At 41.0% G+C, this 12,352-nt stretch overlaps 1 protein-coding gene across 2 annotated transcripts in view; it reads left to right on the forward strand.

Moving 5' to 3' along the window:
- Window positions 1-10,713, forward strand: part of acsf3 (acyl-CoA synthetase family member 3) — a 49,304-nt gene extending 38,591 nt beyond the window's left edge. For both annotated transcript variants that reach the window (XM_012850780.3, XM_036136161.1), the window contains exons 8-10: window positions 2,186-2,320; window positions 4,490-4,601; window positions 8,698-10,713. In XM_012850780.3, the coding sequence (XP_012706234.2) occupies window positions 2,186-2,320; window positions 4,490-4,601; window positions 8,698-8,812 (362 nt within the window). In that variant the 3' untranslated portion in view covers window positions 8,813-10,713. The remainder of the gene's footprint in view (window positions 1-2,185; window positions 2,321-4,489; window positions 4,602-8,697) is intronic.
- The last annotated feature ends 1,639 nt before the right edge of the window (window positions 10,714-12,352 follow it).

Raw genomic sequence — 12,352 nt, forward strand, 5'->3', positions numbered from 1 at the left:
CGTGGTTATATATAAGATGGATAGAGGGATGTAAACCAAATACAAATAGGATAAACATCCAATGACACCAACCGGAGTGTACAGATAAAGTGCAATATTATTCCCACATGCTTCATTCTCTTATTGGCTCAATATTTCAGTGTTAGGCTGCCAAGGATGAGTCTATTATATTGAAGAAATACTTAATCACTATCACGTGAGGATTGAATAACCAAAACCGGTGTTATATGATAAGTAGAGAATGGAAAGAAATAGGTTGCATTTGTACTTTAAGGGTAATTAAGATTTTCAAAAAGTACCGCCATCTTAAAAATAAATTACCATACTTACATCTTGTTTGATAAAAATGACAATGTTATTCTGGATATTCTCGTGCTTCTAGGCTTTTCGTGAACTTTATAGTAAAACAATAAGACCATTCAATGTGTTCGTTGTTTTAACTTATTAAATCATTTTAAGAGATAATTGGATTTATTTGTGACTCAAAATCCCTCAAAAAATTATCCTAAAACCTACTTTAGAATAAAAGGCAGGTAATAGAAGAAAAGTATGTTGGGTTATGTTCATATATCCGTCCATCCATCTTCATCCTCCTCTTCTTACTGGAGGCTATGTCACATCAGGAGGAAAACATGGACACCAGTGACACTTTTCAGCTCATTTTAGGGGACCTTATGTCTCCTGAAACAGGCTTACGGTCACCTTACTGAGGTCTGGGTGTCCCCAGGAGTGTCCTTCCATGTCTGGCAAACCTTCAAATGAACGTGTCCAGGAGACATCCTAATCACATGTCTAAACCACGGCGTCTGATTTCCTTCGACGTGGGCAAGCTGTGACTCCACACTGAGCTCCCTCTGAATGATGGAGCCATGCCTTATCTTAGCAAAGCCCTGCCACCCTGTAGGGAAAGCTCACTTCAGACGCTTGTATCCTGGGTCTTGATCCATAACACATGGCCAGAGTTCAAGAAATCTGAGTGACCATTAAATCGTGAGCACGTGTTTCTGATCAGCTTATGTATCACAGCTAGCCGGGCACAAAGTCTTAGCAACTCTGTTCTTTTTGTTCCCAGATGTGATCAAGACACACGTTTTCCATACCATTGTTTTTCTCTTCCATAATTGTAATGTGCTCTCAATCGCCCTGAGCTCTATGCTCCTGGCCTTTAATATATCCTGCATAAACTATTGACAAAGCCTATTCAAGTCAGAACTAGATATGAAAGTTTTAATCTGTGGCCCCTGAAATATTGGAACTGAACAAATACTACATTCAAGCAGACTTTTCCATTGTGATATTGAACAGAATAATGTTGCGATGGCAGCATTAGACACAAGGTAACAGTAGGAAATGGGATTCTGAGCTGGACCCCTTTGTTTCCCACCTTGGGGGCCCCGGTGTTCAGCTGCAGCTTCGGCCCTGCAGGGTGACTGCTCGGTCCGCTCCTTAACTCCCACACTCTGCTTATCTCCAGCGCCGTGTCTCGATCACATCCATCCTCCCGGTACCAGCTGTCCTGAAAGTAGCACCTGTAATAACCTAAAAGGACATCTTCCCATTCCATCTTTTTTTTTTTTCATCACCACCTCTGTCCATTTTTATCTCCTTTCCTCGTTCTCCGCTCATCCACACTGACCCACTTCCTCCTCTTGTCTTCCCCAGACCCAGCTGCGTCCCTTATCCCCCATACTTTACTCCGCTACACCTGGCCCCCAGACACCTATGTGTGTGTGCATCTGGAGGATGTCAGGGGATCTTAAACACTCATCCATTCGCTGCACTCTGACTTTCTCCGCCTCACACACACACACAAACACGCACCACCGTGCACAGAGACACATAACTCTGTCTATCTATATGTGTGTTATTTATATGCACAGCTTTTTTTTTATTTTAATTCAGTATTATTCTTACTATTTTTACCCCTAGTCGCATAATTTCCTGTTTTTTAAAAACTGCTTATTTTATTACACTGTATATTTTTCTTATAATAAAATCTATTTTTAAGAGAAGTTGAACTTAAATTTGTCTTTTTTACAAAAGAAATAGAGCAATATTAAATTTCTTTAACTCGGTCTGTCTCCTACATTAACCTTTATCTGAGCAAATGATGAGGCAGGAACGCTTTTTGGCTCTTTCATTTACCGTCCTGCGTCTTCTTTGCGTGTCTGCGTTTGTGTTTTAGGAGACACAGCCGTCTACAAAGATGGCGTGTACTGGATCTTGGGTCGCAGCAGCGTTGACATCATTAAGAGCGGTGGCTATAAGATCAGCGCCCTCGAGGTGGAGCGACACCTACTGGCTCATCCAGACATCATAGGTTAGTACTGAGCTAACTTGCTTTGACAACAAATTTACTTTTTGTTGTTTAATCCTACACTACTCACTGCACACTGCCGGTCAGCGGACTGAAAATAGACCCGACTGCCTTTTCTTTATTAAGGTCATGGTGTTTTAAAATTACTGTCGGCACTCTGCTGTAAGCATCTCTTGGACGCTACCTAGGCAGATACCTTGACTAACTACTTGGTCAAGATCGGGCGGTTATATTGTCACTCTATAATGAGGAAATTGGCAAGAATGAAATAATCTTGTGCGACAAACACCTTAAGTTGAAAAGTGCTGCTAAATTCAGCTGGAGTTCATTCTAATTTTTTGCCTAATGATTTTTATAAGATGCAAAATAATAAAAAAAAAAACAATTCTTTGATATCAAGATTATTATTTTACCCAAGGTTATCATGCAACAATGCTTTAATACAAGTGCATGCTTTCAGTATCTCATAGAACATACCAGCCACCAGTTTATTTGAATGATTTTGATTAACCCACATTAATCCTGACACCTTTGTTTCAACTTCTAAAGTCGGCTACAGCAGACGCTGTACGGCTGATTAGCTGTTAGCTTTCACAACATTGTTAACAACCCAACATTGATAAGACCTCTCTGTGATGCAGGTAAGGTAACCATTACAGTTAAAACTTGTCAGGATCTCAATTGAAAAAAATCTAAGATAAATCCCTTTAAGTGTGGTTAAACAATCAAGATAATAGAGTTATATATTGTCTCACACAAATTGTTTAAGTCATACACTCCGTAGAGATTGGTTTAATGGAAAAGTAGCCTTAAAAAGCCATAATTTAAAAAAAAATAAGAAGCCACATTTTGAGTTTGCCAAAAAGCAATGTTGGTGCTCTGGTCAGATTAGACTAAAAATAAAGTTTTCAGCCACAAAGGACAACGCTACGTCTCGCACAAACCCAACACATCCCTTCACCCTAACAACACCATCCCCACGGTGAAACATAGATGGGGCTAAATACGGGGACATTCCTGAGTAAAACTGGCATCATTCTGCCTGTTATTTGAGACTGAGATGGAGGCTCACCTTCCCTTTGTAGCTTTGAGGAATGTATGAATCGAAAAAAATTAAGCTTTGAATTTTTAGTGATGAAGCTCGTTCCAATGAAACAATGAAACAAAAGAAGTTATTCTAGTTGTAGCTTTGGAAAGGCTGGAGAAAATGACTTTAGATCAGAAATCCCCAAGAATGTACTTGGCTTATTTCTTATTATTAATAGAAACAGTTAAGTCTTTCTGTATGTGTGTTAATGTGTGAAAGAAGTCTAGTCAAGGATTTATTTTGTCTATAATGTTTTTTTCTGTTCATGTACAGCACTTTGAATTGCCTTGTTACTAAAAAGGGCTAAACAAGTAAACTTACCCTACCTTCCCATAGCCTCCTGCTAGAGTTTCACTCCATGAGTTTAAGGGGAAACATTTAAATGTGTTGGAATGGCCTAGTCAAAGTTCAGATTGAGAATCTGTAGTTAGACCTGCAGATAACTGTTCGTAATGATGGAGCTGGAGCAGTTTAACCTTGAGAAGTGGACAAAAATCCCAGTGGCAAGATGTGGGAAGCTCATGGAGGCTGATCCAAAGAGACGCGCAGCTGTAGTTACTGCAAAAGTGGGCTTGATTAGTTACGCCGAACTTTTCTGTTATTTTTCCCATTTGTTGTATGCTTTACAAAAATGATACATCTTCAAAGTCGTAGGGATGTTCTGTAAATGAAATGGTGCAAAATCTAAAACTATTTGATATTCATCACAGATCGTGAGGCAAAAAAAAACATAGTTTATAGTGCCATCAACAGTACTTGTTGATGGCACAACTAAGAGACATTATCTAGCCTAACTTTGTTTTTCAGAAATGTACACCAAGTTTCCACATTCCTTTATCCAGTTCTTTGCACTGTGTTTGCTATGATTATATTTATTATATTATATAGACCCCCATTCTTTGTTTAAGAAAAGTAATTTCATAAACTTGGAGGGCTAATGCAGGTTACATAAAATGGTACATTTTTACCTTTTTACATTAAATCACAAACATTTCATATTTTTCAGTTTTTATAAACAAAATTAATTAATTCAGAACTTGCACTGTTTTTTTTTTTTTTTATTCGTATGCGTTCTCCTGACTCAGATGTGGCTGTGATCGGCGCTCCGGACGCTACGTGGGGCCAAAAGGTCACTGCTGTGGTGCAGCTGAGGAAAAACCAGGAAATGACTCTACCAGAATTAAAGACCTGGGCAAGGTAATGTTTTCACTCTGGAAGTATAGATGCTGTCTGATATTTATAACTCAGATTTTCTGAGGGAGTTTAAACACCTATAATAAAAAAAACCTTCAGAGTCATATTAAGGTTGTGGAGATAAAGAAGGAAACATGCCTTCAAACATGAGTTATATCTGAAGATCTTTATAAACTGATTAAAAGTAAAACAATGTCAGAGGGAGAAAACAAAAGGAGAACATAAGCCTATTAAAGATAATGTGATTAAACAAATTTCCACAAATTCAATTCAGTAAAATTATGTGGAGGAGAAAATCAACAGTCCTAGTTGAAAGGTGGAATTTGTGCCTAATTTTCAGACAAAAATTGAGAGACTATACATGTGGACTTGTTTTATCTGCCACAGGTAAAAACAAAATGAAAATAACAAAATGGTTATTTTTGTTTTTTACATCCTGTTATTCACCCTGTATTGTAGGTCAGTGCCTTTGTCTTCCAGTTGCTAAGCTGATTGCTTTGTTCAGTAGCAATGGTGCCTTTTTATATTTCAGCCTTATTCGTGGACTTTTATACATGAATATGATAATTTATATTTGGAAAATGAAAGCACGTTGTCTGAAAAAAAAACACGACTAACAAACTGGTCTGTGGCTATAAAGCTATGAAAGCTCAAATCTTAATAATCAGATTTTAAAACATTTTGAACAGTACTCGGCCCACCCCCCCCATACAACATTAAATGTTTAATTTGAAAACCTCAGCATATCCTGGTGTTTTTGCACCAGATGTGATGCTGATGCGACATTTTTAGCCATCAGAAGTAACAAAATAATAAAACAAGAAACGTTCCAGCCACGATTCATCTTCTCCTGCACCATATTCCAGTCTTTAAATCTTTAGATTTCTGGAGTGGAGGAACAAAATTCGTTATATGGGTGTTATTTTTTTAAATCAATGTCTAGAAAGTTTACCGACTGCTCCCTTTCAAAGTTCTCCGTGGCCACAGTTTGACTGAGACTGGTACCACCAGAGGAGCCTGTGACCTACATAGCTTCTGACCAATCCATCATCCTAACCCTGCAACAGCAGCAGACCACCACCTCCCACTATCACAGGGAGTGTGTTTTTATTTCATGCTGTTATTCATGGAAACCAAACAAAAGCTGCTAATGCAGACCCTGGATCCAATAGATCCCCTCTCACTCACCCTGAACTTCTCAGATTAATCGAAAAATATATGCAGAATAAGAAGCCGCCGTTTGACTGAAGGAGAAGGAAGGGGGGGATGAGGAAGGTGTGCAGTAAGCAAACGCATGATTGTTATGGAGAGGCTTTGTCAAACGTTTTCTCCTCCTTTTGCAAATGTCAGAGGAGTTTGTTTTGTCTGAAGCTGATTGTAGCTGCTGGCACGCCGCCTCTCACACAAACGCTGTTCGTTTCTATCGCTTTTTATCAGTTTCATCACCTTTAATTCTGCATGATTAGTTGTTGTATCATTTATTGTTACAGTGAAAAGAAATTATGGTAATAAGCATTACTCCTTCTGATGTAATGAAGATAAGGCCTTTTTTCCTGATGCCGTTTGCAAATGGGTTATTATGTTATTTTTGCTGTTTAAACTGTTTTCCGGTTGTTGGTTTCATTTGATCAACATTTAATTGCTTTGTTGCGTTTTAAAATGCGATTAAATGCTATTACTGTGTACAGTTTAGTAGCACAGATGCACCGCTGAATGTGCAGTGCTTCGCAAAAGTTTGGAGACCCTGTCATAATTGTGAACTGGAGGGAAAACACGTCACGTGGTTACCAAAATGTGCAGAAGTGTCCTTTTGCATTTCCACCCTTTAACCTGCTGCTCCTAAATAGAATCCACAGAAACCGAACCGTTTTGTAGAGTCCGCCTTTCTGTAGTTATTATCGCGATATAAATACAGCCGCTGTGAGACAGCCTCGAGGTTTGGAGAACAGTTGTGAACAAACGCACCCTGATGGCCGAGGAAGACAGCAGACGGCTGGGGAATAAAGTTTAAAGCACGGTTAGGGTGATATAACAATATTCCAACCTCTTAACATTTCACAGAGCACCACTCTGTAAAAAGAGTATGACACCACTGGAAACCTAGCAGGACATGGCTGCCCATCTGAAATAAGGGGGCGGGGAAGGGGATCCTCAACCAGAGCTGCAGAGCCCAGGTTGAGGATCCATTTCCTGGACAACTATGTGTTGTGCTTTGCACTAATCTGAACTTTATTGATAGTGTGACAGGCCTGAGCCCATTAGAAGTCAAGTTTAAGGTTCCCACAAAGCATGTTGGGATCACAGCTAACCCGGGAAAGAACAGGCTCTGGTCAAATGAGCCCAAAATGAAACTTTTTGGCCTACACACAGAACACCAAATGCAGAAAAAAAAAAAATATGCACATGACCCCGAATAGAAATGTGGCTTTTTTCTTCAATAGGAAAAGGGAAAGTGTTCAGAGTTGAAGGAAAGATGGATGGAGCTGAATACAGGGCGAACCCGGAGGAAAACCTGTCAGATTCTGCATATAGCTAGTAAAATGACCAAACATTTTTAGAGGTGTAAAGCTGGTAGACTTACCGCAAAGGACTCAAGCTATAATTACAGCAAAAGGCGGTTTTATAAAGTGTTGACTCTAGGGAGCTGAAGACCAGTGCGCGTCTGTGCTTTTGGGATCAATAAAGTAAGAATTTGAATTTTCTGGATATTTATGTCATTAAAAACGTCGTGTACCGTTAATTTTCCTTCCACTCACAATCATACCCTGCTTTGTGTGTCTATCACATAAACTCATAATGAAACACATTGAAGTGTGTTGATGTAATGTGAGAAAGTGTAGAAAAGGTCAAGGGGTGTGAATTAGTTTCCAGACCGTAACTAGTGGAGTCTCCTTTTTGATAAAGACAAGTCGTTTGGGAGCCTCGGACTGTGCCCAGTGAAAAAGAATGACTTACAAATATTCCCATCGCTTAATAAATACGACAAAATATCTTGATAAGATTTTAAATCCACGTCTCCTCTCCCTACTCTACGTTGTTGTTGTTGTTGTTTTTTTCATACATTTCTGCCGTACAAGAGTCCCACCGCTGTCATCCGCTCTTTCACTTCTGAACAAACTCAGGTGCTCGGGCTGACGGCTCAACATGGGGTGTAGATGTTAGATCCTGCTGCTCCCGCCTGGCCGACTACCACTGCTGAGCTGCAAACGTACTCTCTGAGCAGCATACGCAGCCAGGGGTCCTGCCAGCGGACTGGCAGTGCCAACACGCTGCCGGTCCGGAGTGTGGACGAGGCGGAGGCAGAGAAAATGAGACATAAAACAAGGAGATGGATGCTCACTCTTCAGTGCCCCGGCTTCAGCTGTCACTCTGAATCTGAATCACAGCCTCTGTGCCCCACGCTGCCACGCGCACACACTTAGGCTACCCTAAAGAAATCGGTGGCAGGAGCAAGCCGCGTTGCAGAGGCATGTATGCGCGCACATATCCTCAGACTCTCCTCCCCGAGTCAGACAGACGGAGACATCTGCTGAACAGAGTGTTTGATGGCAGCCGTATGACTCATTATGTTCACTCACACAACAGCGGCATGCACACGCGCGCACATAATGCCAAACAAACAAACAAACTAGGTTAGACGATGATAAAAAAAAAAACTGCTCCGGGCTTAAAGACTTGAAGCAACGAACAGCCAGTGAAAACGGAAAAATAAAACACTTTTAATTATCACAGCCTTCTGTTTTTCTCTTTATTATTTTTTTATTTTTGTTGTTGTTGTTGTTTTGTTTTTTCATCTCAGTTTGATTATGTTGCTTTGTATGAAGGGAATTGTCTGTGACTGGAAGCGAATTGGGGATATTAAGGCAGAGAGCTGCAGAGCGCATGAAGGACGTCTCTTTCCTTATCTCAACTACTCTGCCAAGGGGCGAGCCTTTGTTTTGGCAATTGTTTTTTTTTTGTTTTTTTCTCGTTTTTGTTTTGATGTTGCATTAGCGTGCGCCCTCGCCCATCCGCGCTGGTGCATTTGCCGGCGTTATGCGCGTGCTTATGACTGTTGATTCTTCTGTCTGCAGCGTTTAAAGCGTCTTGTTTATTGCAGGGAGCACATGGCGCCCTACATCATTCCGACAGGCCTGGTGTTGGTGGAGGAAATGCCGAGGAATCAGATGGGGAAAGTCAACAAGAAGGACCTCCTGCGACACTTCTTTCCGTGACTGGACAGCTTTGATAGCTGCGGAAATGTCGGTGTTTCTTCAAGTGTGCCTCTCTGCCAGGATATTTCTCTTTTGTCCTTCCAGATCAGACAGACGTTTTACGTTAGTGTGAGGAAAGAAGCCAAAACGAGGGATAAACATTCGCCGTAACCCGATCACCGATCCAAACACGACCACGGAGGTTAATCATTTCCTGTCAACTATTGCACTTACTGCTTCAAGCACCTGTGTGGATGAAAGAGAATAAAAGTCTAAACTCCACCATGAGGACAGAGTGTTAGGAATGCTGATATGAAAGAAGAAAAAGTCAAATCTGGGTGTAAAAATGTGTTATGTGGCGAGAAGTTTTGAAATACTTCTTGTATTGTGTGTGTGTTGGGTTTCCTTTTGGTTGTTTTTTTTTTTTTTTTGTCTAGTTCTGCTCCACATCACAAACTGTGTGAATTGTTAACCAGAAGCGCTCTCCGTATTAAGAATCAGACAAAGGAGTGATGTTCTCTGAACTGGGTCATTAAAAGGATGGATTTTTTTTTTTACAGTCCCTCACAAAAAAAGCTTAATTCTTTTAACTTTTTCACAGTTTCTCATCACAACATTCAGCATTTGTTCTCAGGCCTTCTTAGCCTCTGCCTCAGCCTCAAGTCTTTTGTGGCTAAAAGGTTTTCTTTACTGCATTTCGCTCCAGCTATCCTCACATCACTGCTGACCGGCTTCTCTGTCCCTGCTGACGTAAAACGCCCCCACAGCATGACGCTGCCACCACCATACTGTATTTCACCATTGATTTGGTGTGTTCAGATTGGTCTGTGGTTTTTGGCAACACGCAGCGTTTTGTATATAGGACACTATGTCTGTTTTGGTCTTATGTGAATAGACCATCTTTCAATAGGATGGTCGTTGTATCATCAGTTTTCATAGAACTGATTGATCAGCTCTCTTTGAGATGTTCAAATCTTGAGATATTGTTTTATAACCTAACCCTGCGATAAAGGTCTTTATAACCTTCCCCCCTGACCTGTCACAGTTGTTCCCTGGTCTTCATGACGCTTTTTGTCCTCTAATGTTCTCTAACAAACCTCTGAGACCTTCACAGAACAGCTGGTCTTACCTTGAAATTGCACACAAGTATCTTTTGGAGTATCAAAGTAAAGGAGGCTGAATACAGATGCAGGCTTCACTTTTTAGATTTCCACATCGTTTTTGTTCCACTTTACAATGAAGCGCTAATCTCTGTTGATATATTGGATATAAAAATCCCAACAAAATAAATTAACTTTGTAGCTGTTAAAGTTAAAATGTGAAAAAGGCTCCTTCTCAAGGAGTTGTATTTTAAGCAGAAGCCGCTGTATTAATTTTGAACGCATTACCTTGGCATCATTCAGGTAGTCATCAGACAAACAACATGAACCTACACAATAATATTTTTGCATTGTATTATTTAGGTCAGTAGGAATGAACTGAGGAACTGGGACTTTTGGGAGTTTTTCGGGTGACAAAAATCCACTTTGGAAGTGGCCTCGCTCTGTTGAGCCGATAAAGCGACTCTCAGGTGAAAATGACTGTGACCCAGATGTTGTTCAGGCTTACTGTAGGTCCTTACTGCTTACAACTCTTCTACAAAGTAAGGGAAAGAGCTTTGATGAAATGTAAAGTGATCGTATTGAGCAACACTGTAGGATTCACTGCTCCAGCTGCCATTGTGGTTTGATCACAGTTAAAGGCGTTATGGTGCCAGAGCTACACACAGATAAACTAACAGATAATCTTAAGCGAGATCATAGTAATTAACTGTATTTTTCCTTAATGATATGAAAAAATACTTATTTTCCTCCATGCATTGAAGTGACACTGATGTATTTGTCTATAAGAAATGTAAATAAATCTGAAAGTTAGAAATTTTAGAAATTGTTTGCTGATCTTTTTTTTGGCGTTTCTCTCTTTTGTATGGGGTAAGATGTCTGTCAATAAAAACATATGCGTAGGTGTCTAAATTTGTAAATGCAAGTCAATAAGAGTGAACAAATTTAAGTTTCGCATTTGTTCCTTGTTGTCAACTGATAAATACATGTAACATCAGATGTTTCCTCTGTGAGAACACAAGTTTAGAAGTAATATAAGTTGCAAAGTTACAACTTTGCAACAATACAGACATAAAAATCACACATTTACGAGTACGAATCTACAGCCGCTGATGAAACTGTTACACTCCTCACCAGTGGGTGGCGGTACTGATGGGACATCAAATGTTTCATCTGTGAGAATACAAGTTCTGTTTTCGTCGTCTACTTCCTCTTCTCGTTTAAGGGTGGCCGGTGAACAACTTTCAGGAGCATTACCGCCACCACCTTCATCAGGGGTTGTAGATTCGTACTCGTAAATTTGTGACCCGTACCGCTAAATCTGCGATCTGTACTTGTATGTATTGTTGCAAAGTTGTAACTTCTAAAAACTTGTACTCTCACAGATGAAACATCTGATATGTATGAGTTGACAACAAGGAACAAAAGCAAATCTTAAATGTATTCACGGTTATTGACTTACATTTAAAAATTCCTACCCATACGTTTTTATTGACAGTTATCTTACCACATACTTTTGCATGCTTTTCCCCTCGTGTCTTCAGTGTGTGTGTGTGTGTGTGTGTGTGTGTGTGTGTGTGTGTGTGTGTGTGTGTGTGTGTGTGTGTGTGTGTGTGTGTGTGTGTGTTTGGGGGGGGGGACACAGGTGTGATGAGAGCTTGAACGACTTCTCCAGAAAGGCAAAACACCACAGCTGGATGCCCCGCACTCCATCTGACTAGTCCTCTCACCCCACTCGCTCTTCTCGCCTCTCATCCTTTCTCTTCTCAATTTATCCAATCCTTCGCCTCTTCTGTCTTCATCACAAGTCGCAGCAGATTGTGCCGGCAAACGGATCACCTCGGCTTCCAGACTCCTCCTGAATGAGCCGTGGCACGCTGCCAGAGCAGACAGTGTGTGTGTGTGTGTGAGGAAATGACAGAAACTCCAGAGAGAGGGGAAAGAACCATGAACCAGGAGCTCAACAGAGAACGAAGCGCTAACAAGAAAAGTTGGATAGCAGAGGAGTGCTTGGATGAAAGGATTCAAGGAGTTTTCAGCAAGAAATGCGAAGGGAAGTCGGTGAGAAAGCGGAACAGAAAGAACGACAAACATTCTGAAATCAAGGTTTAGATAAACAGTCGTGCCGTGATGAACGGCCAGAGCTGAAGATGGAAAGATATAAAAGGGCGACCCCCGAGCTGAGACGGCCTCTGGTCCACACAAACACACGCGTTCATCCGCCCACAGTCACCAGAGACCTGATTAAGAGAGCAGTGCAATCGATCTGTGGGCTGGCAGGATAGGATGGATGAGCAGGCAGGGCTGCAGGAGCATCAGAGGACAGCTCCAGTGCCCCTCAGATTCCCCACCACCACCCCGCCTAAGAAGCCACGCCGGTCCTCGGCCAGGGCCACTGGAAGGAAGGCTGGGGTGTAGCTGGTGTGCACAAACGTCTTGTGTGTGTGTTTGAAGGTTGGGC

This window comes from Fundulus heteroclitus, chromosome 4 (assembly GCF_011125445.2).
Source record: "Fundulus heteroclitus isolate FHET01 chromosome 4, MU-UCD_Fhet_4.1, whole genome shotgun sequence".
NCBI classification, from domain to species: Eukaryota; Metazoa; Chordata; class Actinopteri; order Cyprinodontiformes; family Fundulidae; genus Fundulus; species Fundulus heteroclitus.